General features: G+C 34.1%; 1 protein-coding gene across 6 annotated transcripts in view; it reads right to left on the minus strand.

Annotated features, from left to right (window-relative positions):
- Positions 1-25,323, minus strand: part of AHCTF1 (AT-hook containing transcription factor 1) — a 125,449-nt gene that overhangs the window by 22,316 nt on the left and 77,810 nt on the right. For all 6 annotated transcript variants that reach the window (XM_077168542.1, XM_077168543.1, XM_077168545.1 and 3 more), the window contains exons 22-29: positions 23,254-23,398; positions 23,045-23,176; positions 22,155-22,305; positions 21,539-21,689; positions 21,109-21,216; positions 14,264-14,456; positions 12,574-12,777; positions 11,561-11,969 (exon numbers count right to left, since the gene is read on the minus strand). In XM_077168542.1, coding sequence (XP_077024657.1) covers positions 11,561-11,969; positions 12,574-12,777; positions 14,264-14,456; positions 21,109-21,216; positions 21,539-21,689; positions 22,155-22,305; positions 23,045-23,176; positions 23,254-23,398 — 1,493 coding nt within the window. The remainder of the gene's footprint in view (positions 1-11,560; positions 11,970-12,573; positions 12,778-14,263; positions 14,457-21,108; positions 21,217-21,538; positions 21,690-22,154; positions 22,306-23,044; positions 23,177-23,253; positions 23,399-25,323) is intronic.

A 25,323-nucleotide genomic window follows, 5' to 3' on the forward strand; every position in this document is an offset into this window, starting at 1 on the left:
AACAAATCAATGAATTGAGAGAGGATATAAAGAAGGCAAGGGATGCACAAAAAGAAGAAACTGAAAGTCTGAAAATACAAATCACAGAAACTATGGGAATGAAAGACAGCAGAAATGAAAAAAAAATGGAAACCTACAATATTAGATTTCAAGAGGGAGAAAGTAGGATTACTGAACTGGAGGATGGGACATCTGAAATCTGAAAGGCAAAAGAATGGAAAAATATGAATAGGCACTCAGGGCACTGAGTGACAACATGAAGCATATGAATATACGTGTCGTAGGTGAAGAGAAGGGAAAAGGAGGAGAGAAACTAATGGAGGAAATTATCACTGAAAATTTCTCAACTCTTACAAAAAGCCTTCAAATTATAGATCTAAGAAGTACAGTGTACCTCAAACAGAATAGATCCGAATAGATGTACTCCAAGATGTCTCATAAGAATATCAGATGTCAAAAAGAAAGAGAGGATTCTGAAAGCAGCAAGAGAAAAGCAATTCATCACATACAAGGGAAGCCTAAAAAGACTATGCATAGATTTCTCAGCAGAAACCATGGAAGCGAGAAGACAATTTAAGATACTAAAAGAGAGAAACTGCCAACAAAGAATTCCATATCCAGCAAAACTGACCTTCAAAAATGAGGGGGAAATTAAAACAAAAAATCAGTGAGAGAATTTGTGAACAAGAGGCCGGCTCTGCAAGAAATACTAAAGGGAGCACTAGAGACAGATAGGAAAAGACAGGAGAGAGAAGTGTGGAGAAGAGCATAGAAATGAAGACTATCAGTAAAGGTAAAAAGAAGAAAAATTAGATATGACATATAAAATCCAAAAGGCAAAATGGTAGAAGAAAGTACTGACCTTACAGTAATAACACTAAATGTTAATGGATTAAACTCCCCAATCAAAAGGCAGGGACTGGCAAAATAGATTAAAAAACAGGACGCATCTATAATGCTGTTTACAGGAGATGCATTTTAGACCCAAGGATAAACATAGGTTAAAAGTGAAAGGTTGGGAGAAGATATTTCATGCAAATAACAATCAGAAAAGAGTAGGAGTAGCTATACTAATATCCAACAAATTAGACTTCAAATATAAAACAGTTAAAAGATACAAAGAAGGACATTATGTATTAATAAAAGGAACAATTCAACAAGAAGACATAACAATCATAAATATTTATGCACCCAGAGTGCTCCAAAATACATGAGGCAAAGACTGAAAACACTGAAAAGAGAAATAGATACATCTACCGTAACAGGTGGAGACTTCAATTTCCCACTCTCATCAATGGACAGAACATTTAGACAGAGGATCAATAAAGAAACAGAGAATTTGAATAACACCATTAACGAACTATACTTAATAGACATTTATAGAACATTTCACCCTACAACAGCAGGATATACCTTTTTCTCAAGTGCTCATGGATCATTCTCAAGGATAGACCATATGCTAGGTCCCAAAGCAAGCCTCAATAAATTTAAAAAGATTGAAATCATACAAAACACTTGCTCAGATCATAAAAGAATGGAGTTGGAAATCAATTATAGGTAGAAGGCCAGAAAATTCACTAATACATGAAGGTTCAACAACACACTTTTAAACAACCAGTGGGTCAAGGAAGAAATTACTAGAGAAATCAGTAAATATCTCAGGGGCAAATGAAAACGAAAACACAACATATTGAAATTTACAGGATGCAGCAAAGGTAGTGCTAAGAGGTAAATTTATTGCCCCAAAATGCCTATACCAAAAAAGAAGAGCAAAAATTGAGTAATTAACTGTCCACTTGGAAGAACTAGAGAAAGAACCACAAACTAACCCCAAAGCAAAGGGAAAGAAATAACGAAGATTAGAGCAGAAATAAATGAAATTGAGAACATGAAAACAATCGAGAAAATGAACAAAAGCTTCTAGAAGTCAGTTCTATGAAAAAATCAATAAGATTGATGGACCCTTAGTAAGGGTAACAAAAAGAAGAAAGAGGACACAAATAAATAAAATGAGAAATGGAACAGGAGACATAACCACTGACCCCATAGAAATAAAGGAGGTTATGAGAGGATACTATGAACAACTTCATGCTAATAAACTAGACACGGTAGCTGAAATGGACAACTTCCTAGAAAGGCATGAACAACCAACACTGACTCAAGAAGAAATAGACAACCTCAACAAACCAATCACGAGTAAAGAAACTGAATTAGTCATTAAGAAATTCTCAAAAAAGAAAAGTCCAGGACCAGAAAACTTCACATGTGAATTCTACCAAACATTCAAGACAGAATTAGTACTAATCCTGCTCAAACTCTTCAAAAAAAAAACTGAAGAGGAGGGAAGGCTACCTAACTCATTCTATGAAGCCAGTATCACCCTCATACCAAAGCCAGACAAAGATACTGCAAGAAAAGAAAATGACATGCCAATCTCTCTACTGAATATAGATGCAAACATCTTCAACAAAATTCCTGCAAATCAAATCTAGCAGCACAATAAAAGACGTAGACATCATGAGCAAGTAGGATTCATCCCAGGAATGCAAGGATGGTTCAACATAAGAAAATCAATTAATGTAATATACCATATCAACAAATCAAAGCAGAAAAACCACATGATCATCTCGATTGATGCAAAAAAAAGCATTTGACAAAATTTAACATCCTTTCCTGTTGAAAATACTTCAAAGGATAGGAATAGGAGGGAACTTCCTCACCACGACAAAGGGAATATATAAAAACCTCAAAACTAACAGCATCCTCAATGGGGAAAAATTGAAAACTTTCCCCCTAAGATAAGGAAGAAGACAGGGATGTCCACTGTCACCACTGTTATTCAACATTGTGTTGGATGTTCTAGCCAGAGCAATTAGACAAGAAAAAGAAATACAAAAATTGGAAGGGAAGAAGTAAAACTCTCACTGTTTTATGATGATGATACCACATGTCAAAAAACCCTGAAAAATCCACAGCAAAACTACCAGAGGTAATAAAAGAGTACAGCACAGTGGCAGATTACAAGGTTAACACTCAAAAACCTGTAGTGCTTCTATACACTAGTAATGAGCAATCGGGGGGAAATTTTTTAAAAATCCCTTCACAATTTTAACTAAAAGAATAAAATATTAGGTGGACCACGGTGGCTCAGCAGGCAAGAATGCTTGCCTGCCATGCCAGAGGACCCGGGTTTGATTCCCAGTGTCTGCCCATGTAAAAAAAAAAAAAAAGAATAAAATATTTAGGAATAAATTTAACTAAGGATACAAGAGACCTATACAAAGAAAACTACAAGGAATTGCTAAAAGAAATCACAGACCTAATACCGTGTTCATGGATTGGAAGATTAAATATAGTTAAGATGTCAATTCTACCTAAACTGATTTATAGATTCAATACACTATCAATTAAATTCTCAAAAACTTACTTTTCACAAATAGAAAAACCAAATCACCAAATTTATCTGGAAGGGCAAGGTGACCCGAATAGCTAAAAACATCCTGAGAAAGAATAATGAAGTCGGAGATCACACACTACCTGACTTTAAGGCATATTACAAAGTTGCAGTGGTCAAAACAGTATGGCACTGGCACAGAGATAGATATACTGAACTATGTATAGTATGGTCATACAGTATGGTCATATTCATATGACCTATATGAATAGAGTGTTCAGATATAGACCTTCTCATCTATGGACAACTGATCTTTGATAAGGCAGTCAAACCAACTCACCTGGGACTGAACAGCCTCTTCAATATATGGTGCCTGCAGAACTGGATATCCACATGCAAAAGAATGAAGGAGGATCCATAACTCACACCCTATATAAAAATTAACTCAAAATGGATCAAAGACCTAAACATTAGATCTAAGGCCATAAAACTTTTAGAAGAAAATGTAGGGAAATATCTTATAAATCTTATACTAGGAGGCAGTATCCTAGATCTTACACCCAAAGCACGAGCACTGAAGAAAGAAATAGATAAATGAGAACTCCTCAAAATTAAACTTTGGTGCATCAAAGAACTTTGTCAAGAAAGTAAAAAGACAGTCTACACAATGGGAGACAATATTTGGAAACAATGTATCAGATAAGGGTCTAGTATTCAGAATACGTAAAGCGACTGTTCAACTCAACAAAAAGACAAGCAACCCAATTACAAAATGGGCAAAAGACTCATATGAACAGACACTTTTCAGAAGAGGAAATACAAATGCCTAAAAGGCACATGAAGAGATGCTCAACTTCCCTGGCTATTAGGGAAATGTAAATCAAAACCACAATGAGATATCATCTCATACCCACCAGAATGACCATTATCAATAAAACAGAAAAAGGCAAGTGCCCGAGAGGATGTGGAAAAGAGGCACACTCATCCATTGTTGGTGGGAATGTAAAATGGTACAACCACTGTGGAAGGCAGTTTGACAGTTCCTCGGGAAGCTAAGTATAGAACTGCCATATGATCCAGCAATATCATTGTTAGGTATTGCCTGCATTCAGAGGACATGCGGGCAAAAATACAAATGGACATTTGCACACCAATGTTTATAGCAGCATTATTTCCAATTGCTGAAAGATGTAAATAGCCCAAATGTCCATCAACAGACGAGCAGCTAAACAAGCTGTGGTGAGTACTGCGCAACTGTAAGACAGAATAAAGTTACAAGCATGTAATAACATGGATGGAACGTAAGGACATTATCCTGAGTGAGATTAGCCAGAAACAAAAGGACAAATACTGTATGTTCTTACTGATATGAACTAACATTAACGAATGAACTTAGAGAATTTCAGTTAAGAACAGGGGCCATCGAGATAAAAATATGGTAGATTTTGAATAATTGGAGCTGAAGGGATACAGAGTATGCAACAGGACTGATTATAAAAATTCAGAAATGGATAGCACAATACTACCTAATTTTAACAATGTTAGTGCACTGAATGAAACTGAATGTGAGGTGATAGAGGGAGGAGGGCTGGGGGCACAAATGAAACCAGAAGGAAAGATAAATAATAACAACTGAGACGATATAATCTAGGAATGCCTAGAGTGTACAATGAGAGTGACTAAATGTGCAAATTAAAATATGTTTTTGCATGAGAAAAAAAAAGAGAGGCAGGACAAATATAAAATGAAACAGAACAAAATCTCTACTATGGTTTATTAATATAAAACAATTGAAAGTAGCTTCAATTAAAAATGCTTATAAAAATTAGAGCTCAGATTATAAGCTTTAATGTTATCTTTAAAGTCTGAGTACTTTATTTTTTGTATAGCCTAGTAGTTCCCTGGAACTTTAGATGTCTGACACCTAAAACTCAGATTAAGTTCTCCAGCATAGGTCTATGCAGCAACAGTAAAAAAAAAAAAACCTGAAAAAGATCAAACTCTGACTAAAGATGTGATGAAACTGATCTAGTTAAAACTAAGGTAAATCAATATAGAAGGTAAAAAAAAATACTGCCTATATTTTAAAGCTGTAACTTTTGTGTGAGACAAAAGGAAAAATGTTTATTTTGTCCAAGATTTGACTTTTCTGCAGCACACTATCTAAATTAATCTGTCCAGTCAGTGAATTTAAACAATCTAACTTGGCTTTATTTGATACAGAAACTGAAATAAAGAATAAAATCTTAATATTCTCTACAAGTTATGCATTATATTATACCATAATGCATTTCAGAGTATTTGGGGCTGAAAATGGAGGAGTGTTTGCAGAGTCCCTTGGGGGACTGGGAAAAATAGAACTAGTAAAATAAATAATAGAACTATTCAATTTCCCCATGTGGAGAATTCCTGACATTTTCTTAAGCAAGAGGGGCTCTCAATTTAATAGCCCAAGGCCTCATTCTTGAGGCTCGCCCTTATAAAATTTAGTTTTGCATCAGCAAACTGAACCTACTTAGCATTAGTGCCTAAGAGTCATGTCCAGAAAATCTCTGCTGTTGCTCAAATGTAGTCTCTTTCTGAGCCAAGCTCTGATATTCCCCCCTACACGGGACATAATTTCCAGGGGTGTAAACCTAGGTCTGGCATCTTGGATTAGTTGACCAAAAGGTGGAAAAAGAAATAGAGTTTCAAGGGCTAAGAGATTTCAAATCGAAAGGAGAGGTTATTCTGGAGGCTACTTTCACGCAAGTTTCAGCCAGATATTACAAACTGCCAACAGTGTTCCTGGAAACCCTGAAAGATATTCTGGGCTCTATAAAATTTTACTAATTAAGTTTGTTTTTCAGAGACTTAAAACCTCCAGACTGCTCCAATGCCAGAGAATTTCTGAAACCCAGAAATACTGGACTTTATAAGAATAACAGCTGATTTCTTCATTTCATTCCTCTTCCCCTTAATGACAGTGGTCCCTTTCAGCTTTGAAGCTGTCAGAATCCTTGCCCAGATATCCCTCAATCTTGAGAGATAATTATCAAATGAAAGGAACTGTAACCAAGAAATTAGGATTTAAGGGATGATTTTGATTACTGAATCATATTTCTTTTTGTCTTCTGGGACAATGGAGTAGACAGAGGGGAATACCTGAAACCCTTAAACTATAATTCAGCTGCTCTGATGTCTGAAATGATTGTAAAAGCTCTTACCCTGTGCCTTTATAACTGTTAAGAGCTGTTACTCTTTTTATCTGGTCATTTTCTTGTAGGGCAAAAGCCCTAATGCTAATGAAGAATTTGAAGTCAGCCATTAACTAGTTCAGCCCTGGAAATATGTAAATCATATCAGCCGGACTCTACCACTGAAAGATAACTTGTCTCCCTTCTTTTTGGTTTACACCTTTAGTACTGAAGTGATAGCTCTGCTTCCCCTCCTTTCACTTATGTTGTCCTACTAAAATGATAATGATAACAGTGTCTCATTTTCTGCTTTGAACTTGTTATTTGAAATGACCTCATCTCCCCTTACTAAAATCCTTAAAAACCCTGAAACACCTAAACTTGGGGAAACAGATTTTAGGCTGCTAGACCATCTGCTTTCCCACTACACACCTAGGAATAAGCACCTTCTCTCTTTGGAAAAAAAAATATCAAAGATACAAATAGTCCGAATGTAAAAGGATGGAAAAAACTACACAATGCAAATAGTAGACAAAAGACAGCTGGGACAGCTTATACTATTAGCAGATAAAACAGACATCAAAACTGTTAGAGGGGATAACAAAGGTCACATATACAGATAAATGAGTCAATTCCACATGAAGACATAATTATAAATTAACAGCAGAGCCCCAAAATACATGAAGCAAATATTGACATATTTAAAGGAAGAAAGTTCTACATTAATACAGGAGATTTCAAAATATCTTCCTATATTGGATAGGCAGAAGACCAATAAGGAAATAGAGGACTTGAGATACTATAAACTAGACCTAAAAGACATATATATATATATAAAACATTTCACCCAATTGCAGCAAAATACACACTCCTCTCTACTGTACATGGATCACTCTCCAGGATATACCATATGTTATTCACAAAACTAGTCCCCATAAATTAAAAAATATTGAAAGCATACAAAATATTTTTCTCTGGCCTCAACATAGTGAAGCTAGAAATCAATACTAGAGAGAGAAACAGATATTTTATAAACATGTGGAAATTAAAAAACATGCAAAGAGCAATTTCTCCAAAAGAAATTAGGCAATAATCTTGAAGTAAAGGAAAACACAACACACCAAAATTTCTGGGATACAGTGAAGGTAGGGCTCTTATATTAAGAAGATGATCTCAAATCAGAGAATTAACCTCACAACTACAGGAGGAGGACCTGGAAAAAGAGCAATCTAAACCCAAAATGAGCAGGAAGGAAAGAAAACCAAAAGTTGGTTCTTTGAAAAGACAAATCTTTAGTGAGACTGATAAATAAAGAGAGAGGACGTAAGCAACTAAAATCAGAAATGAAGTGGGGGGGGGCATTATGACAACCCCACAGAAATAAAAAGTATAATAAAAGGATACTATTAACAACTGTATGCCAACAAATTAGATAACTTAGATGAAATGGGTAAATTCCTAAAACACACAAAGTACCTACTACAAAAGAAGAAATAAACACAAAGTACCTAGTACAAAAGAAGAAATAAAAGTTCTCAACAAATCAGTAACAAGTGTAGAGTTTGAATCAGTACTTTAAAAAAAATCTCCCAAGAAAGAAAAGCACAGACTGGATGGCTTCACTGGTAAATTCTGCTAACATTACAAAAAAACCACACCAATCTTGCTCAAACTTTTCAAAACACTGAAGAGAAAGGAACACTAACTCATTCTATGAGGCCAGTATTATCCAATACCAAAGTCAGATAAAGATACTACAAGAACAGAACATTAGAGACCAATACCCCTTATGAATATGGGTCCAAAAATCCTCAACAAAATATTTAGCAAACCAAATCAAACTGCACATCAAAAGGAGAATTCACCATGATCAAGTCAGATTTCTCCTAAGAATGTAAGGACAATTCAATAAAAAAAATTGATGTAATACACCACATTAACAGAACAATGGGGAAAAACCACACGATCATCTAAATTGATACAGAAAAGGAATTTAACAAAATTCAGCACCCTTCTTGTGGGTTTCCTTTTTTTTTTACATGGGCAGGCACCGGGAATTGAACCTGGGTCCTCTGGCATGGCAGGCGGGCATTCTTGCCTACTCAGTCACCGTGGCCCGCCCTCCAGCACCCTTCTTGATAAAAACACTTAGAAAACTAAGAATAGAAGGAAACTTCCTCAACATGGTAAAGGACACATATAAAAAACCCACTAACACCATACTCAATAATAAAATACTGAAAACTTTCAGCAAAGTCAGACATAAAAATCAGCAGTATTTCTATATAGTAGCAATCAACAATGTGAAGAGGAAGTTGAGAGAAAAATTCCAATTACAGTAACAACTAAAAGAAGCAAATATCTAGAAATAAATTTAACCAAGGATGTAAAAGACCTACACATGGAAAATACAAAGCATTGCTAAAAGAAATTAAAGATGACATAAATAAATCGAAGTATATTATACTCATGGATTGGGAAACTGCTGTCAATATGTCAATTCTGTTCAAAGCGATTTGCAGAGTCAATGCAATTTCAATCAAGTTTCCAACAGCCTTCTTTGTACATATAGAAAAGTCAATCATTAAATGCAAACAGAAGGGTAAGAAAACTCGATAGCCAAAGCCATCTTGAAAAAGAAGTTGAAAGACTCACACTTTCCTAGCTTAAAACTTATTAGAAAGCCACAATAATCAAAACAGTATGGTACTGGCACAAGGGCCAATAAACACAATGGAACAGAATCTGTTCATGGGTTCAGAAACAAACCCTTACATTTATGGCCATCCGATTTTCGACAAAGGTGCCAATTTCATTCCACTGGGAAAGAACAGTCTCTCAACAAATGGTGCTAGGAAAATTAGATGTCCATATACAAAAGAATGAAGGAAATACCAACTCATACCACATACAAACATTAACTCTAAATGGATAAAAGACATAAATATAAGGACCAGGACTACAGAATTCTGAGAAGAAAGATAAGGAAGCATCTTCAAGACTTTGTTAGGCAATGGTTTCTCAGACTTGACATCCAAAGCATCAACAACAAAAGAAAAACTAGATAAATGGGACCTCATCAAAATTGAGTACTTTTGTACCTCTAAGGACTTTCATTATGAAAGTAAAACAACAACTGCACAATGGGGAAAATATTTGGAAACTGTATCTCTGATAAGGGTTTAATATCAGAATATATAAAGAAATCCTTCAACTCAACAAAAATACAAACAACCCAATTAAATATGAGCAAAAGACTTGAATAGACACTTCTCTACAGAAGACATACAAATGGTCAAAAAGGACACGAACAGATCAACGTCATTAGAAACTAGGGAAATGCAAATCAAAACCACAATGAGATTCCACTTCACACCCACTAGAAGGCTACTATTTAAAAAATGAAAAATAAGAGTTGGAGATGATGTGGAGAAACAGGAACACATTCATGGCTGGTGGGAATGCAAAATGGTGCAGACATTATGGAAAACAGTTTGGCAGTTCCTTAGAAAGTTAATAAAGACTAGAAATACCATTTATCCTAGCAATCCCACTTCTAGTTATACACACCAAAGCTTTGAAAGGAGGGATTCAAATAGTTATTTGCACACCAATGTTCACAGCTGCATTATTCACAATGGACATTATCTAGAATTGCCAAAAGGCAACCCCAGCATGCATCAACAGGGATTGGATTTTAAAAATGTGTTATACAGACAACAAAATACTGTTTAGCCATAAAAGCATGACGTTCCGACATATACAATGAATGGATGAAGTTAAACACATAAAAAGTGAAATAAATCAGACACAAAAGGCATGATCTCCCTGAAAATAAATACAATTAGCAAATTCATAGAGTGAGAAACTAGAATAGAAATTACCAGGGACTGCTGGGGGTAGGGAATGGGATTTAATCCTTAAATGGTACATAGTTTCTATTTGGGGTGATGGAACTCTCTGTTTAAATGATTTTTCTGTAAACCTATTAACTTCCCTAATTAAAAAAAAAAAAAGAAAACAGTAGTCTGGAGTCAGATTGTGCTGGTTTGAAAGGATGTATGTACTCTAGAAAAGCCATGTTTTAATCTTAATCCCATTTTGTAAATCCCTATTTAGCACTGTATGCTTGAAGCTACGATTAGATCATCTTCCTAGAGATGTGATTTGATCAAGAGTGGTTGCTAACTGGAGGCGTGTCTCCATCCATTTGGGTGGATCTTCATTAGTTTACTGGAATCCTATAAAAGAGGAAACATTTTGGAGAAAGCGAGAGATTTCTGAGAGCAGAGAATGACATAGCCACGAGAAGCAGAGAGTCTACCAGCCAGCGACCTTTGGAGATGAAGAAGGAAAATGTCTCCCGGGGAACTTCATGAAATAGGAAGCAAGGAAAGAAAGCTAGCAGATGACGTCATGTTCGCCACATGCCTTTTCAGATGAGCAAGAAACCCTGACCTAGTTTGCCATGTGCCTTCTCACTTGAGAGAGAAACCCTGAACTTCATTGGCCTTCTTGAACCAAGGTATCTTTCCCTGGATGCCTTAGCTATAGACTTGTTTTAATTAGGACATTTTCGCAGCCTTAGAACTGTAAACTAGCAGCTTATTAAATTCCCCTTTTAAAAGCTATTCCGTTTCTGGTGTATTGCATTCCGGCAGATAGCAAACTAGAACACAGACTATGGCATCTTAAATTTTCATCCTTAAACGTTATTGGTCTTTTCCAAACTTCATAGCCAAATAAATAAAAAGCACACACTGTTACCATCCTTCCCAACTTCATTACTTATGAGTGGAACAAAGTTCATCTGGCATACTTAAATAAACTGAAAGAATAAGACTTTTGTGTTGTGACAAGAATCTAGTACATTGTGAGCATACAGCTATTATTTGATCTTGATGCTTTTCTGAAATGGTAGGGTAAAAATCTATTACAAATTTTATTTAGGACATCAATGGCAATTCTGGATATTCTGAAAATATCTTACCAGTCTGTTTCTCGAGGTTTGGAGGAATTACATCCGATTCAAATTCATCTTTATCATCTTCTGTCTCAGTTTGTTGAGTTAAATTAGTAATTAATTCAGTGGACGAGCTTGCTCGCTTAGAGGTTATGATAATATCTTCAAAGTCTTCTGGTGATGGTGCATCCTGATACTCCAAGGTAGTTTGGTCTGATCTGGTTGAAGCACTGCTGTTTTCTTTGCTCACATCCAGTTTCTCCAGACTCTGAGAGGGTATATCCTGTGACTTTACATTCATTTCTTGATGGCCCTTCTCAGGATTATTTAGGGAAAAAGACAGCTTATCTCTGCTTTTCAGCCCTTCGGTTTCTGCTGTAACACCACATTTATGGAAAGGTGTAGAAACAAATACTTCTGTGTTGTCTTCCACAACCTGTTAAAATAAAAGATTTGAAAAGAAAAAATTTTACTAATAAAATTCACAGGTTCAGTTCTAAACTATCAATTCCAATCTTACCCATCACTTCCATACTCAGTATTTCTCCAATCAAAATTCACTATTTTTAAATATATTCTCTTCAAATACAAGACTAAAACTTGATGGTTGCTATTATACTTCCCAGAGAGGTAATAAGTTGGTATTTTTAAAAGACTAAAGTAGGCAAGATGATCAACAATCCTTGAATGGGCTCCTATTAACTTAAGAGTAGAGTTCTAAAACTTCCCTCCTAAATAGGCCAATTTGGAACTTTAGAGAAACAGCACAATATAGGTTTAAAAAAGAACAAGCAATCAAGCAAAAACAGGGCCTAAGAATGAGGAAATCTAGAGTCTAATCACATTTTAGCCACCAAGGACTACAGGTAATTTCCTTGCTGCTTCAGAGACTTATTTTCTAAAGTGCCTTTCAGATTATTTTGTGAGTTTCTGGCAAGGTTGTATATAAAAACCTGGGGTGAATGTCATATAAGTAGTTTTTACTTGATAGGAACTAATACATTTTTTAAATTTTTATTTTTTTCAATGAGCAAACTTACCCTAGCAGCCCATTTTGTGGTTCCGCCTTCTTCCATGAATGAAATTCTAGTTTCTTTAAGGCGAAAAGGAGGAGTAAGAGACCTTCCAGGTGATAGAGAGGGAGATGCCAAAGGTGTTGTTCGAAGACCAGATCTTAAGATGGACTGAGGAGTGAACTCAGCAAATCCAGAGGAAGTAACTGACATGGCCAAAGTTTTAGCTTTCTATGAGAAAGACCAAATATAATTCCACCATTAGTGTGTGTTTGTAAATGTTACTTATATACGACTGGATCAATCAATATTCACAGTAGTGGAAATTCTCTAATTTCCAACAGATTTTCAATCCTAACTAACATAAACCATGAAAAAAAATTATGCCAGATTACTGGACAGAAAATACAAAATTCTATTCAGAGATTTCTATATGAAAGTTTACAAAACATAAAATTACATTTATAATCATGGTAAAGTCCTTGATTATTAACATTCATTCAATGAAATAACAAAATGCCAATTAGTAAGCTCAATTATTTAATGTTTGTAAGCTTTAAAATTTTAGATAGGTGAAAGAGGTGATCATGTCTGAAGTGATTACAAACATAAGCTTAGGCTAATTACTTATAGGAAGTAATCCAAATTAATAATAGTGACTTTAAGAATGTTTTCAAACAAATATAATTTAATTTCAACATGAAAATCTAATAGTAACTGAACTGCTTATTAAAACCCTCTGAGGATTTTTAATAATGAATAAAAATAATCTGTAAACTACAAAGAAGAAATAATTTCTTTACTTAACTTCCCCTCTAAAGGACTTGTAAATAATTGAATTTCGTTAGATATAACAGATTATTCCCTGATTTCATTTCCTGTGAACCAAGGTGGAGAGAATATAAACTGTGATTTTTTTGACTGATGAAGAAAGAGTAAAAGTAAAAATACCATACAAGAAATTGTCAGAAAAATAATTTTATAAATCTTCTGATCAACTTAAAAAAATTATCTTAGCATTTATTGAAGTACCTTTTATTCAACTTGAAAAATATGAATTCCTTAGTTATAAATAAATCTGGTTATCTAAAACAGTATCAGTTACAAATTATCATAAGTTCAGCTTTGTGGTTTCTCAATAAGAGGGTGGAAGAAAGGTAATTTAATTACAGACAGGAAGGTTGGTAGAAAGGAATAAAAGCTTACAGTCTCGTCAAAAGAGCCAGAAAATTACAAGAAAAAATAAATCTAAGAACTCAAAAGCATTGATAGAAATAACAGTTTAATGGCAAAAGCAAAGGAATTTTTTAAAACAACAAAAGCCACTCAAGAACTTGAAAAAGGCCATCTGTTATTATCAGAGAACCAGAGAGCCTTGTGGACATTTATAGTAAGGATTGTATTAAGGATTATATTAAGGATTGATAACCTTAAGCATAATGTGAGTGTGCAGAAAAAGGGTAAATTTAGTGAACAGTATTAAAATACATTAAGCATTTTGGAAAGATATCCACTAAAACAACAATAATTAAATAAAGAAAGAAAGAAAGAAAGAAAGAAAGAAAGAAAGAAAGAAAGAAAGAAAGAAAGAAAGAAAGAAAGAAAGAAAGAAGCTGTTGGTTATCCAGAATGTCAGTTTTAATAGCTCATTTTCTTCTATATCAGAAAAATAGTAACTCCTTAGTTTCACAATGAATGGTGGCTATGCAACACTTACTTTAACTACAAGAGGAGTTTCAAGTAAATGTAATTCTGATGCTCTGGTGGTGTTCTGATGTGATCCTTTTAATTGTGGACTTAATGGCAACGTACCAGATGACAGGTACAAAGGAGATCTGGTGAGGGTTTGCTGAATAAACCCCAAACACTGAGAGGGCTGGGGTATAGGACGAGCAACCAAATCCAGCAGTCTGTAATCAGAATACACATATGAATAAAAAACCTGGGTTACTTATTGACTGAGCTACAAAAAAGAAACAAAAGAATTTACATTTAATTATTCAGAATATCTATACTCAAAATTATAAAGTGCCAAAAACAGAATTAGGAACTCTAGACAACAACTGATTTTTTAAAAAAGAGTTCTAGTCTTCCTCCCTTCTTTTTATCAATATTTACTAAATGCCTACTATGTGCAGGGCAAATATTTTCAAATGAAGACAAACTGCTAAATGATTCAGAATATTAAAGAAAAAAGGATAGTGCTTCCCAGCAATCCATTTTCTACAGTACACTGTCATCCCACATAAAAAAATCCTTTCACCTATGTATATATATAATGAATAAGTCACCTTGAAAAATATAAAGTATGGCTTTTTTTACCCTTTTGGTTCTGAAGCAATAAAGAACAGAATGACAAAAAAAGTTGCTTTTTAAAAATTAATGAGTTTATGACAAAAGAGAATCTCATACTTAAGTGAGTGGTTTTCCATATCCCAGAACCAGATGATATCCAGTGTGATATCACACCACAATGAACCCTACTGTAAACAATGGACTATAGGTAATAGTATGATGATGAAAGTGTTCTTTCACGAATCATAACAAATGTACCACACTGACGTAAGGTACTAATAATAGGGTGATAAATGGGAACTCTGTATTTTATATATTTTATGCATGATATTTCTGTAAACCCACAACTTCTCTAATATAAACATTAAATTTAAAAAGTGACCTCATTGATGACTTGCATTATTAAGTCTATACAATTCAGGTAAGCTCACAAACTTATTTCACAGACAATTTAAATTCTAAAAGGAAGCTTTCAGTTTACAACTTCTGTTGGACCATTCATACAGGTCATTCTTTCTTCCCCAATTTCCTAATAGTCTATTTTATGGTTATATATATATACATTTTTTTTTTCATGGGCAGGCACCGGGAAACGAACCTGGGTTCTCGGGCATGGCAGGCAAGCACTCTTACCTGCTGAGCCACCGTGGCCTGCCCTTACGGTTATATTTTATAGCAATAGAAAAAACACTTTTATTTCTCCAAAATGCCGATGTGGCTGAGCTAAGAATAACCAGACAAGTGCAGCATGCTTTGTTACCCAGAAAGACTCCAGTTGCCATACCTTTCATGTCATTTTATTCTCTATGTTCAGATAAGATTTTCAGTATTGGGGTGGTAGACCAACACAGGTCATAGTTGCTTTAAGGCTCAACCTATTACCCAATAGGGGACGTTCCAGGAAGCAGTTTCTTAATTCAGGTTTTTTCCACTTGTTATCCTATGCTAAGCACAGCTTTGAAATTTTTACCAAACGGCCAAGAGATTTAGATACCTTTTCAAGAATATCCAATCAGGCTGCTAGATATTTCTTTTTCTATTCCAATTCTTCCCTTCCTTTGCTATTTGCATTAAACTGTTTGCTAAATTTTATATTTATAAAATATATATATACTCCAAATATGTATTTGGTTAAATGCTCTGCTGTGTGTTAACATTTTAAAGTCTATGGTGTGATATTTAAATGCTGTTTCCCAAAAGCAGGGCCTATGCAACAAATGGCACCTACTACGTAAAAGCAAAATTCTTATACCAACAAGACTTAATATTTAAGTTATACTAAATAAAAATTATCAAAATAAAATATTTTAATTGTTACTTTCTAAAGGAAATAAGAAATATTGCATTAGGCCTTAGGATTTTTACAATGGCTGATATAAATACTTCCTTGACCATGATCCAAGTAACAAATGCATTGAGATCACACAAACAAAATAAATTATACAAAGCAGCAATTGCCCTTATACATGCATTGCTAACATTTCACGGAAATGTGCTCATCAGAATCCGTTAAATCTATACACTACTCACTAATACAAACCAGTATGAAAAATACAGAATTAGGGAACAGAACAATTTTTATAAAAAGTAAATATTCATGCCTCAATCAGCTCTGTTCCATTCTCATCGGACACTTAATATTTCTTTCTCAAGTCCCATGCACCATAGCTAAAGATTCTAAAAATTTTTATTATACCTCTTTCCTCAAACCCCAGACCTATTCATATAAAAGTGGCTAGGAAAAAATGACTTGGGAAAAAAATTAGAACTTTAATACAGAAAAGGACGTTGGTAATGATTTCCATTTAAAACTACCTTCTCACCATTTCATAAGAGTAATTTAAGACAAACCAACTAAATCTTTTCTAAAGAAGGGAAAATCTTTTCCAGTTTCAATATGCCCATTATGCACTTTTTTTTATTTTATCATCTTTAGCAACTTATTTACGTTTTATTTCCAATACCCTTTATTCATTATAATCAACATTCTTTGAACTTCTTTTTAACAAACCTACCCTCCTTCTTTTCCTTCCCCCACCTCTCCTTTGGTAAGCTCTAGTCTGCTATCTATCTCTGCAAATATCCATTATGAGCTCTGTAAACTGCTTTGGCTTCAATTTAATGTGCATTATTATGCTATTCTGAGTCTCTTAACCAGAGTTTCAAAAATACCTATCATTTTATTTAAAAATACCTATCATCTTATTCCCATAAAATATTTTTGTCCTTGACAAAACTCAAATCATGGCTATATTTAACAAATCAAACCATGAGCATATTACTAAGGACAAACGATTGAGGTATATCAAGAGACACTTTTTTGTACTTTGCTACTGATGACTATGAGCACTTTATAGCTAGCTATCCACTGTTCTTAAATAAAATAGTTATAATCACAATTTTATCTTGGATTCTTAGTTATTTACTTTTCCAATACCATAGCTTAAAAGTAAAAGTACCATAGCAACAGGATCAAATAACAGAAAAGAAAATACCCAAAAAGAAGTATTAGGAGACAGATTGTAAGCTTTTAAAATTCATTTATTTTTTCTTTCTTTTTTTGTTTATTATTATTATTCTCTTTTCTTTTATGGGACTATAAGCTTTTGATAAGTGTTAAATTTCATGAACTTGATAACTGTACTTACAGTAGTTATGTAAATGAAAAGTACATGGAATTATTAAGTGTTCAAGGAAGATGATGTATATAGCCTACTATTTTGAACGTTTAGAAAATAGATTCACAAATAGGTAGATAAACAGAATGATATGGCAAATGCGACAAAATATTATAAGTTGGTCAATCTGGGTGAGGGGAGTACAATGGAATTCTCTGTACAGATTTTAGATTTTTTTTTACAACTGCCTTCGAAATTTGAAATTATATCATAACAAAGTTCATTTTTTTAAAAGTTTGCTTCTGTAGTTTAACCTACTACCCTCCCTTTCCCCTCTTGCCCACATGGGACATGAATCCCAGGGAAGTAAATCTCCCTGGCAACCTGGGACATGTCTCTCATGGATGAACCTGGCCTTGGCTATGTAGGGGGAAGAGAAATGAAACAAAAGAAAGTTTCAGTGGCTGAGAGATTTCAAATAGGAGTTGAGAGATCATTCTGGAGGTTAACCTTATGTAATATATATATCCCTTTTCAGTTTTTGCTGTATTGGAGTAGCTAGACTGAAATACCTGAAATTGATGAAGTATAATCCAATAGCCTTCATTCTTGAGGATGACTGAATAACTACAGAGCTTTCAAGGTGCGTCTGTGTGATTGGGAAATTTTGTGATTGACACTTCTTTTATCCAATGTGTGGACAGATGAGCAAGAAAAATGATAAAAAATCCCATAAACAAGAGGGGGGTGGGCGGATATGGGATGTTCTGGGTACTCTTTCTTTACTTTTATTTTCATTTTTATTTTACTTTTTTTTTCGAGTAAGGAAAAATGTTCAAAAATCGAATGTGAATGTAGACCAAGACAAAGAACATGTCCAAACTGGGAAACACAATTCAATCTACCCCATGGTCAGAAGCACAAGTTCCACACAGAAGTTTTAAGTCACAATTACGAAGATTTTGTAGTTAAATAAACAAATATTAAAGTGTGTGGACACACACACAAATGCAGGAAGGAAAACTGAAAAAACAAAACTGTTAATGTATTAAAACATATACATAAAATTCTTTTTAAAACTTGCCTTTAATATCTTAATGGTAATTATGCAATAAATATGAATGTTACAGAATTAAGAATTATCAAAATAGTTTTAGGGGGCAGGCCAGGGTGGCTCAGCAGGCAGAGTTCTCACCTGCCGTGTCCGAGAGTAGGGTTTGATTCCTGGTGCCTATCATGCAAAAATAGTTTTAGGCTAAAACTAAAAAACTTCATTTCTTCCTTTTATCTAAGAATATTTTACTTTTAATTCACTAGCAACCTTTGTGAAATTTGTCTTTAAATTACACTGTAAATTAAGACTTTTACATATACAGTAATGAGAAAGACTGGAAAATATTCTTTTCAGATAATTTCCTCTGGGTGTTTTTGGTTGATATGTGATTATTAAAAATTTTGGTAGGAGTCAGCACCATAAACAGCAGAATTTTCTACGGGTAGGACCCTTAAAAAATGTAAGAACCCAAGCTGGATAACTGGTGTGTGTTTTAACTTTTCCAATCTCAATCAAGTGCACACGTATTTTGTGTTATTTCCCAACAACCTAAAGCCAAAGCAAGGAATTACCATTCAATTGTACCACAGAGAAAGAACAGGAAATTGTTAAAATATGTAGATTATGTACTGAGGTCCAGGACAGCTGACTACCACAAGATTATGAGACTAGTATCACCAGCCATTTGTGAAGATTTTCTTACTCAAAGATCCTATCTTTTATGTTTGAGATTTCTTTTTCTCAAATTCAAATCTTCAGGAAAAACATTAGGTATAGTTTGGATTTTCTACTTAATTCTCTTTTTTTTTTCGCTTTTTAAAAGAAAACATATCCTCCTTTCTATCACAGGATTGCTGGATTTTAGTCCCCAAGAACGATGATGTACAGTTTTCAAGATCATCCTATGTCTTAAAAATAACAACATAGTTTTTATGTAAATATAGGTTTTTAAAAAATGATCTGTCATTGAAACAGCTTTACTAACAGTTAAGGAAATTTTAAGACAGTTCTCTCTTACCCCATCAATCTAAAATAATAGTTTTCATTTTACCGTTTAGAATCGTCACCTAATGTGTATAAAATTTTGTATATTTGTAATCATAATATATATAAAATTCTGTGATTTTTTTATCTTCATGTTATCCTATACATACTTTTCCATGTTTCACAGCCTTTATACATATATATATATATCATTTTAAATATCTACATAATATTATTTTGAGTTACCATAATGTTTTCACTGCGCTATCACTTAAGTCATTTCCCGTATTTTTGCTGTTACATTTAGTGTTTCAGTATACATTTAACTATTCTGTTCTTTTGGGTTCCTTGATTATGATAAATTTCCAAAAATACAATTCATGGGTTAAACAATATGAACAGTTTTTATTTTCCTTTGGTTGTTGTTGTTAAAAGCATATTTATTTTTCAGTTTATTTATTTGTCTCTATGCTTAAAATTTGTTATAGTTGTATTTACTACTCATAAAAGCATAAATGATTCTTATTGCCAGCTATTGTGTTTAGGTATACATGAATCAGTCTCTTCTAACATAAAAAACTGCTATAAGGCTGCAGACCTGGAGGAAGTCTCCATAAATATAACAGAAGGATTTTATAGGTTCTTGTGGGGATTCTTTAACTATACAGTGGAAAACTATTATGCAGGAGCTTACGGTATAATATTCCCCCCACTTTGCAGTTAAGAAAATATATAAAGAACAGTCTAAGGAAGTAAGAGCAATTTAAGACATAACTCTACTGAATACCAACAGTTCAAAACAAATGCTTAAAGCTGCAGAGCACATATATTCTCATTGTCTCACAGCTTGATTCTTTACAGGGAAATAGGTTGTTCTATTTTCTTTCTTGTAAGTTGCAGAAAATTTAAATGAGAAACTTGTCCCCAGTTTTAACAATACTATTTTTTTAAGTGAATATCTTGTTGCTTTTAATGTTATACTGAAATGTAATAATATTCTCTCTCTATGGCATACAAAGTATAGTTACCAGCCTCAAGTTATACAGGACTGCTTATATATATTAAAATAAAAACAAAAATCTTTAAAAAAAATTGATTTGTGAAAATAAATGCACAGCTATACGACGATACTGTGAATCACTGATTGTACACTTTAGATATATGCTATGTGAATATATATCTCAATAAAAAAGAAAAAAGAAGTGTTTCTGCATATAAAGCCACTTAAGACATTTTAGTAGGCTCTGTTCCATAAGATAAAGTTTCTAGATGAGCCAATCAAGATTAATTAGGAATTAACTATGAATACAGCCTTCATTTAGTGGTCAACGAATGAGATAATCTTAAAGTAAATTAGCAGTTTACAATGCTTAGGCTTTAAAAATGAAATAGTTTTTTTCTTTTCTCTAAGCAATCTGTAATCTTTCTTTAAACAAAAATTTTAAGTAGATTATCATCTCATGTAAAAGTTTGAGAAATTATATTGTCCAAATTATAATAAAATAAAAGTAAGCATTTTAAAGGATTACTTATAAAATTTTAAATATAAGTAAAAATTATGGTTATAATTATTAACAGTATATCTTTAACGATGATTTAATAAATTCTTACCTGCAAATTTTCTGTGATGTTTTCGCAATTGGTGTGCCAATAAAAGCCTCAGGCAGCTCTGAATCGGGGAGAGAATATTTTATAGGAGGTGGTTCTTCTATGTTAGGACTACAAAGAAAATAAAATTTACCATTTGATTATGAATCACAGGTCCATTAAGTTAAAAAGGTGGGACTGAATGGTAGAGAAAAGGGATTACATTCTTTATATTATTTTTGCATTACTTACAAATAAACACATCACTTTAAAATGTTAAGGGTAAAAAAAAATCATTGTAAGAAATACAGCTAACATAAAAAGAAAAAAATAGTTTTTCCTTTCTACATATACACACCCTAAGAAAATTAGGCTGGGGTGTTTATGAATGTTCCTGATGTCCAGGAAATATTAATAAGTAGCATGACTATAAAAAGCATACAGAAAAACATACCTATTGTAAGGTGAGATGTTAGTTTTAGGTTCACTGCTTGCCCAAACCTCACCAATTTTAGATAACACATTATTGATGAAAGCAGATCTTGTTAACACAGTCCCTGTTACAGCTTGTTTTGGAACTGCTGATAATGGTTTGGGTCTAGAAACTGTAAAATGAAAAATGAAGGATTTAATTTCATCTCTAACTATGAAGGAATTTATTAAAAGAAGAATCAATATGAAAGAATGGTTGTAAAACAAGAATTACAAGTTAAAAATAGCTGAATTACATTTGGTCTAGCAATAGCTGAGCAGAAATTTAATAGTTTGGACTTTTAGGAGATGGTAATAAAATTATTCTGCACGTTCTCTGTAAGTCAGACAAGAGTTTTCAACTGGAATTAGAAGAGTTATTTTTTTCCACACTACATTACTAAACAAATAGTAAAATTTTCCAAGAAAGCCTTTTATTTCTTGAGATACAGTAGCCAGTAAAAAAAACACTTAATGGGACGAATCACTATATATATTAGCAGAAGTGAACAAATGAAACATTATAATGGTTATCAAAGAGGTAACCATTCAATATCTTTCCTACCCCAATAATTTTATGAAATTCAATAAAATCTTACCTTCTCGAAGAACTGATGATGCTGACAGATGGTAAGGCTTAGCTCGCTCAATAGCTAATTTTCTCTGGACTCTAGGAAGGATTTTCCCATATTGTTCTAATATAGAATTTCGAGCCATTGACCTCTCCCGCAAACGAGGATCACGATCATTCTATTGAATGTACAATAATTGGTAAAAATATGATCTTAAAGAAATATTAGGTAAAATGCTTATATATTTATCATTTAAGGTATACTAAAGAACATTCAAGAACAGCTTTTTCCTCCATACATACCACTTCTTCCAAATCAAACATGAATCTAACTGCTTTATCAATAATTTCCTGACAATAAATTCCAAGTCTCTGCAACCAAGCCTTGATTTCTCATAATTAATAAAAACAATAGCTGTCATTTACTAAGCATCTTCATGTGTCAAGCAACAGGTTACCTTACACACACCTCTCTGCATCCTCACATCTGCATAAAAAAGGTATAATCATTTTACAGAGGAGGAAACTAAACCCAGAGAAGGAGAGTGATGAGTTTTAAGAGCTCAGAGATAATTAAGAATTAGTCTGACTCCTGAAGTCTGTGCTCTTTCCACCTGATAACCCCTACTGCTGACCTCTACCTCTCCCTCCCATTTTCCAAGTGAAGTGTTAGACTGGAAAGATTGTATATAGATATTTGAACAGGAAGGCACACAAAGGCAGGTACAGAAAATCAGTTAAGTAAAAATGGCCTGCCACCAATTTTGTCATAGAGTTATATAGATTATAATAATAGACCGTATAAGGTACAATGGTTACCAAACTGCAATCTCTTGCATAAATAATAATTAAAAAAAAAAAAGAAGTCCCTGGTTCCCCTTCTCTCTTGTCTCCCATAACACAGAACTTTAAATTTACCATTAGATTAATCTTCAGAGTTTGGTTCAACTTCAAGGCAGGGATATAATTGGCACGCTGCAAATGGTGAACTAAAAGGAACTCATGATTCTGAACACTGGCACTGGACTGCAAAAATTTCACTAAATACTCCTAGAAAGAGCAAAATAGATACATAAGCAATCAATTTAATCTGTGTTTCAGATAAGTTTACACTGATAAATCATTACCTGCTCAGTGTCTGTAAATGGTAACTTCAATAAATCCTCCATTAAGCCCATTTCGTGACAGACTTCATATATGTGCTTTAGTAACTCCTCTACATTCATCCTATTAGAATGTTGTCGCAGTAAACTCCATGCCTCAACCATGCACCTGAAATCAATGTTTATCAAAGTACAGTTTTAGGAAATCTATTTAAATGTTGAATATAAGTAACCCAGTTAAAGGATTTCAAAGATACTTGTACATTTAGATATTTATAAAATTCAGTGAGTATTATATGACTCCCAGGGATGAGCCTGGCCCTGGCACCATGGGATCAACAATGCCTTCCTGACCAAAAGGGGGAAAATAATTGCAACAAACAAGGTATCGAGTTCAGGGATGAGCCTGGCCCTGACACTGTGGGATCAACAATGCCATTCTGACCAAAAGGGGGAAAAGAAGTGTAACAAATAAGGTATGAGTGGCTGAGAGAGTTCAGAGTTGAGAGGCTACATTGGAGGTCACCCTTACAGATGCTTCAGTTAGACATTGCTTCTTATCATAACTTGCCAAAACCCAACTAAAATCATCCCTGTGCTGGTTTGAAAGGATATATGCCCCCTAAGAAAAGCCATGTTTTGATATAAATCCCGTTTCTTAAAGGTAGAATAATCTCTATTCAATACTGTATGTTTGAAACTGTAATGAGATCATCTCCCTGGTTGATGTGATTTAGTTAAGAATGGTTGTTAAACTGGATTAGGTGACGACATGTCTCCACCCATTTGAGTAGGTCTTGATTAGTTTCTGAAGTCCTATAAAAGAGGAAACATTTTGGAGAATGAGAGATTCAGAGAGACTCAGAGAGAGCAGAGAATGCTGCAACACTACAAAGCAGAGAGTCCACCAGCCAGTGACCTTTGGAGATGAAGAAGGGAAATGCCTCCCGGGGAGCTTCATGAAACCAGAAGCCAGGAGAGTAAGCTAGCAGATGACGCCGTGTCTGCCATGTGCCCTTCCAGCCGAGAGAGAAGCCCTGACTGTGTTTGCCATGTGCCTTTCCAGATGAGAGAGAAACCCTGAACTTCATCGGCCTTCTTGAACCAAGGTATCTTTCCCTGGATGCCTTTGATTGGACTTTTCTATAGACTTGTTTTAATTCTCGGCCTTAGAACTGTGAACTAGCAACTCATTAAATTCCCCTTTTTAAAAGCCATTCCGTTTCTGGTATATTGCATTTCAGCAGCTAGCAAACTAGAACAATCCCTGACAATTCTAAAGAATACCTAGGGCATAATATAAGATTCTGCAAAGGTTCCATGCACTAGGATAACTTTCCAAAACCTATGGCCTCCAGATGTGTCCCTGGTCCAGATAAGTTCTGAAGTACAGAGGAGCCAGCCTTTCCAGAATATCAATTAGTTCCATTCCCCATTCCGTATTATTGAAAGCCCCTTCCAATGTGAAAAAGTTAGAATGGGCATGGCCCAGACTCCCCTGAGAAGTAAGAGAAAGATCAAAGTTGAGGGAGTTATACAGAGAAGGTAGGGTTTAACAAATGAATATGAGTTTTGAATCATTATACTGATACTTCTTTTTAGCCTCGAGTACCTTAGAGTAGAGTGGAAGCCTAAAACTGTGGAATTGCAACCCAAACCAAACTCTGAAAAGTGTTCTATAATTAATTGTTGCGGTATGCTTTGAAATTTATTGTTTTTTTTGTATATATATTTTTCATACACACACAAAAAAATGCAATGAGTATTAACTGCTGCATTGTCAATCTTGGTAATAACACCAATAGCAAGACAAGGAATGTTTATGCTGGTTTGTATCATTAAGATTTTAAGTATAAAATAATTGGGAAGTAAAGTAAGTATACAGGAGTTCAAAGAAGACAAAAAACTAATGTGCTCTGTATGGAAAAACTGGGAACTGAGATTTGTGGGGAAGGACAGAAAAATCAGGACTTCAAGGAAGTGGCACCCAACATTAGAAGTGTAGAGAAGAAAATAAGCAGTGGCCTACACATGGAAAACATACATATTGTGTTGATGGGGGTATGGAGGGGATAGTTTGGTGGTAGAATATTT

This window comes from Tamandua tetradactyla, chromosome 7 (assembly GCF_023851605.1).
Source record: "Tamandua tetradactyla isolate mTamTet1 chromosome 7, mTamTet1.pri, whole genome shotgun sequence".
Taxonomy (NCBI): domain Eukaryota; kingdom Metazoa; phylum Chordata; class Mammalia; order Pilosa; family Myrmecophagidae; genus Tamandua; species Tamandua tetradactyla.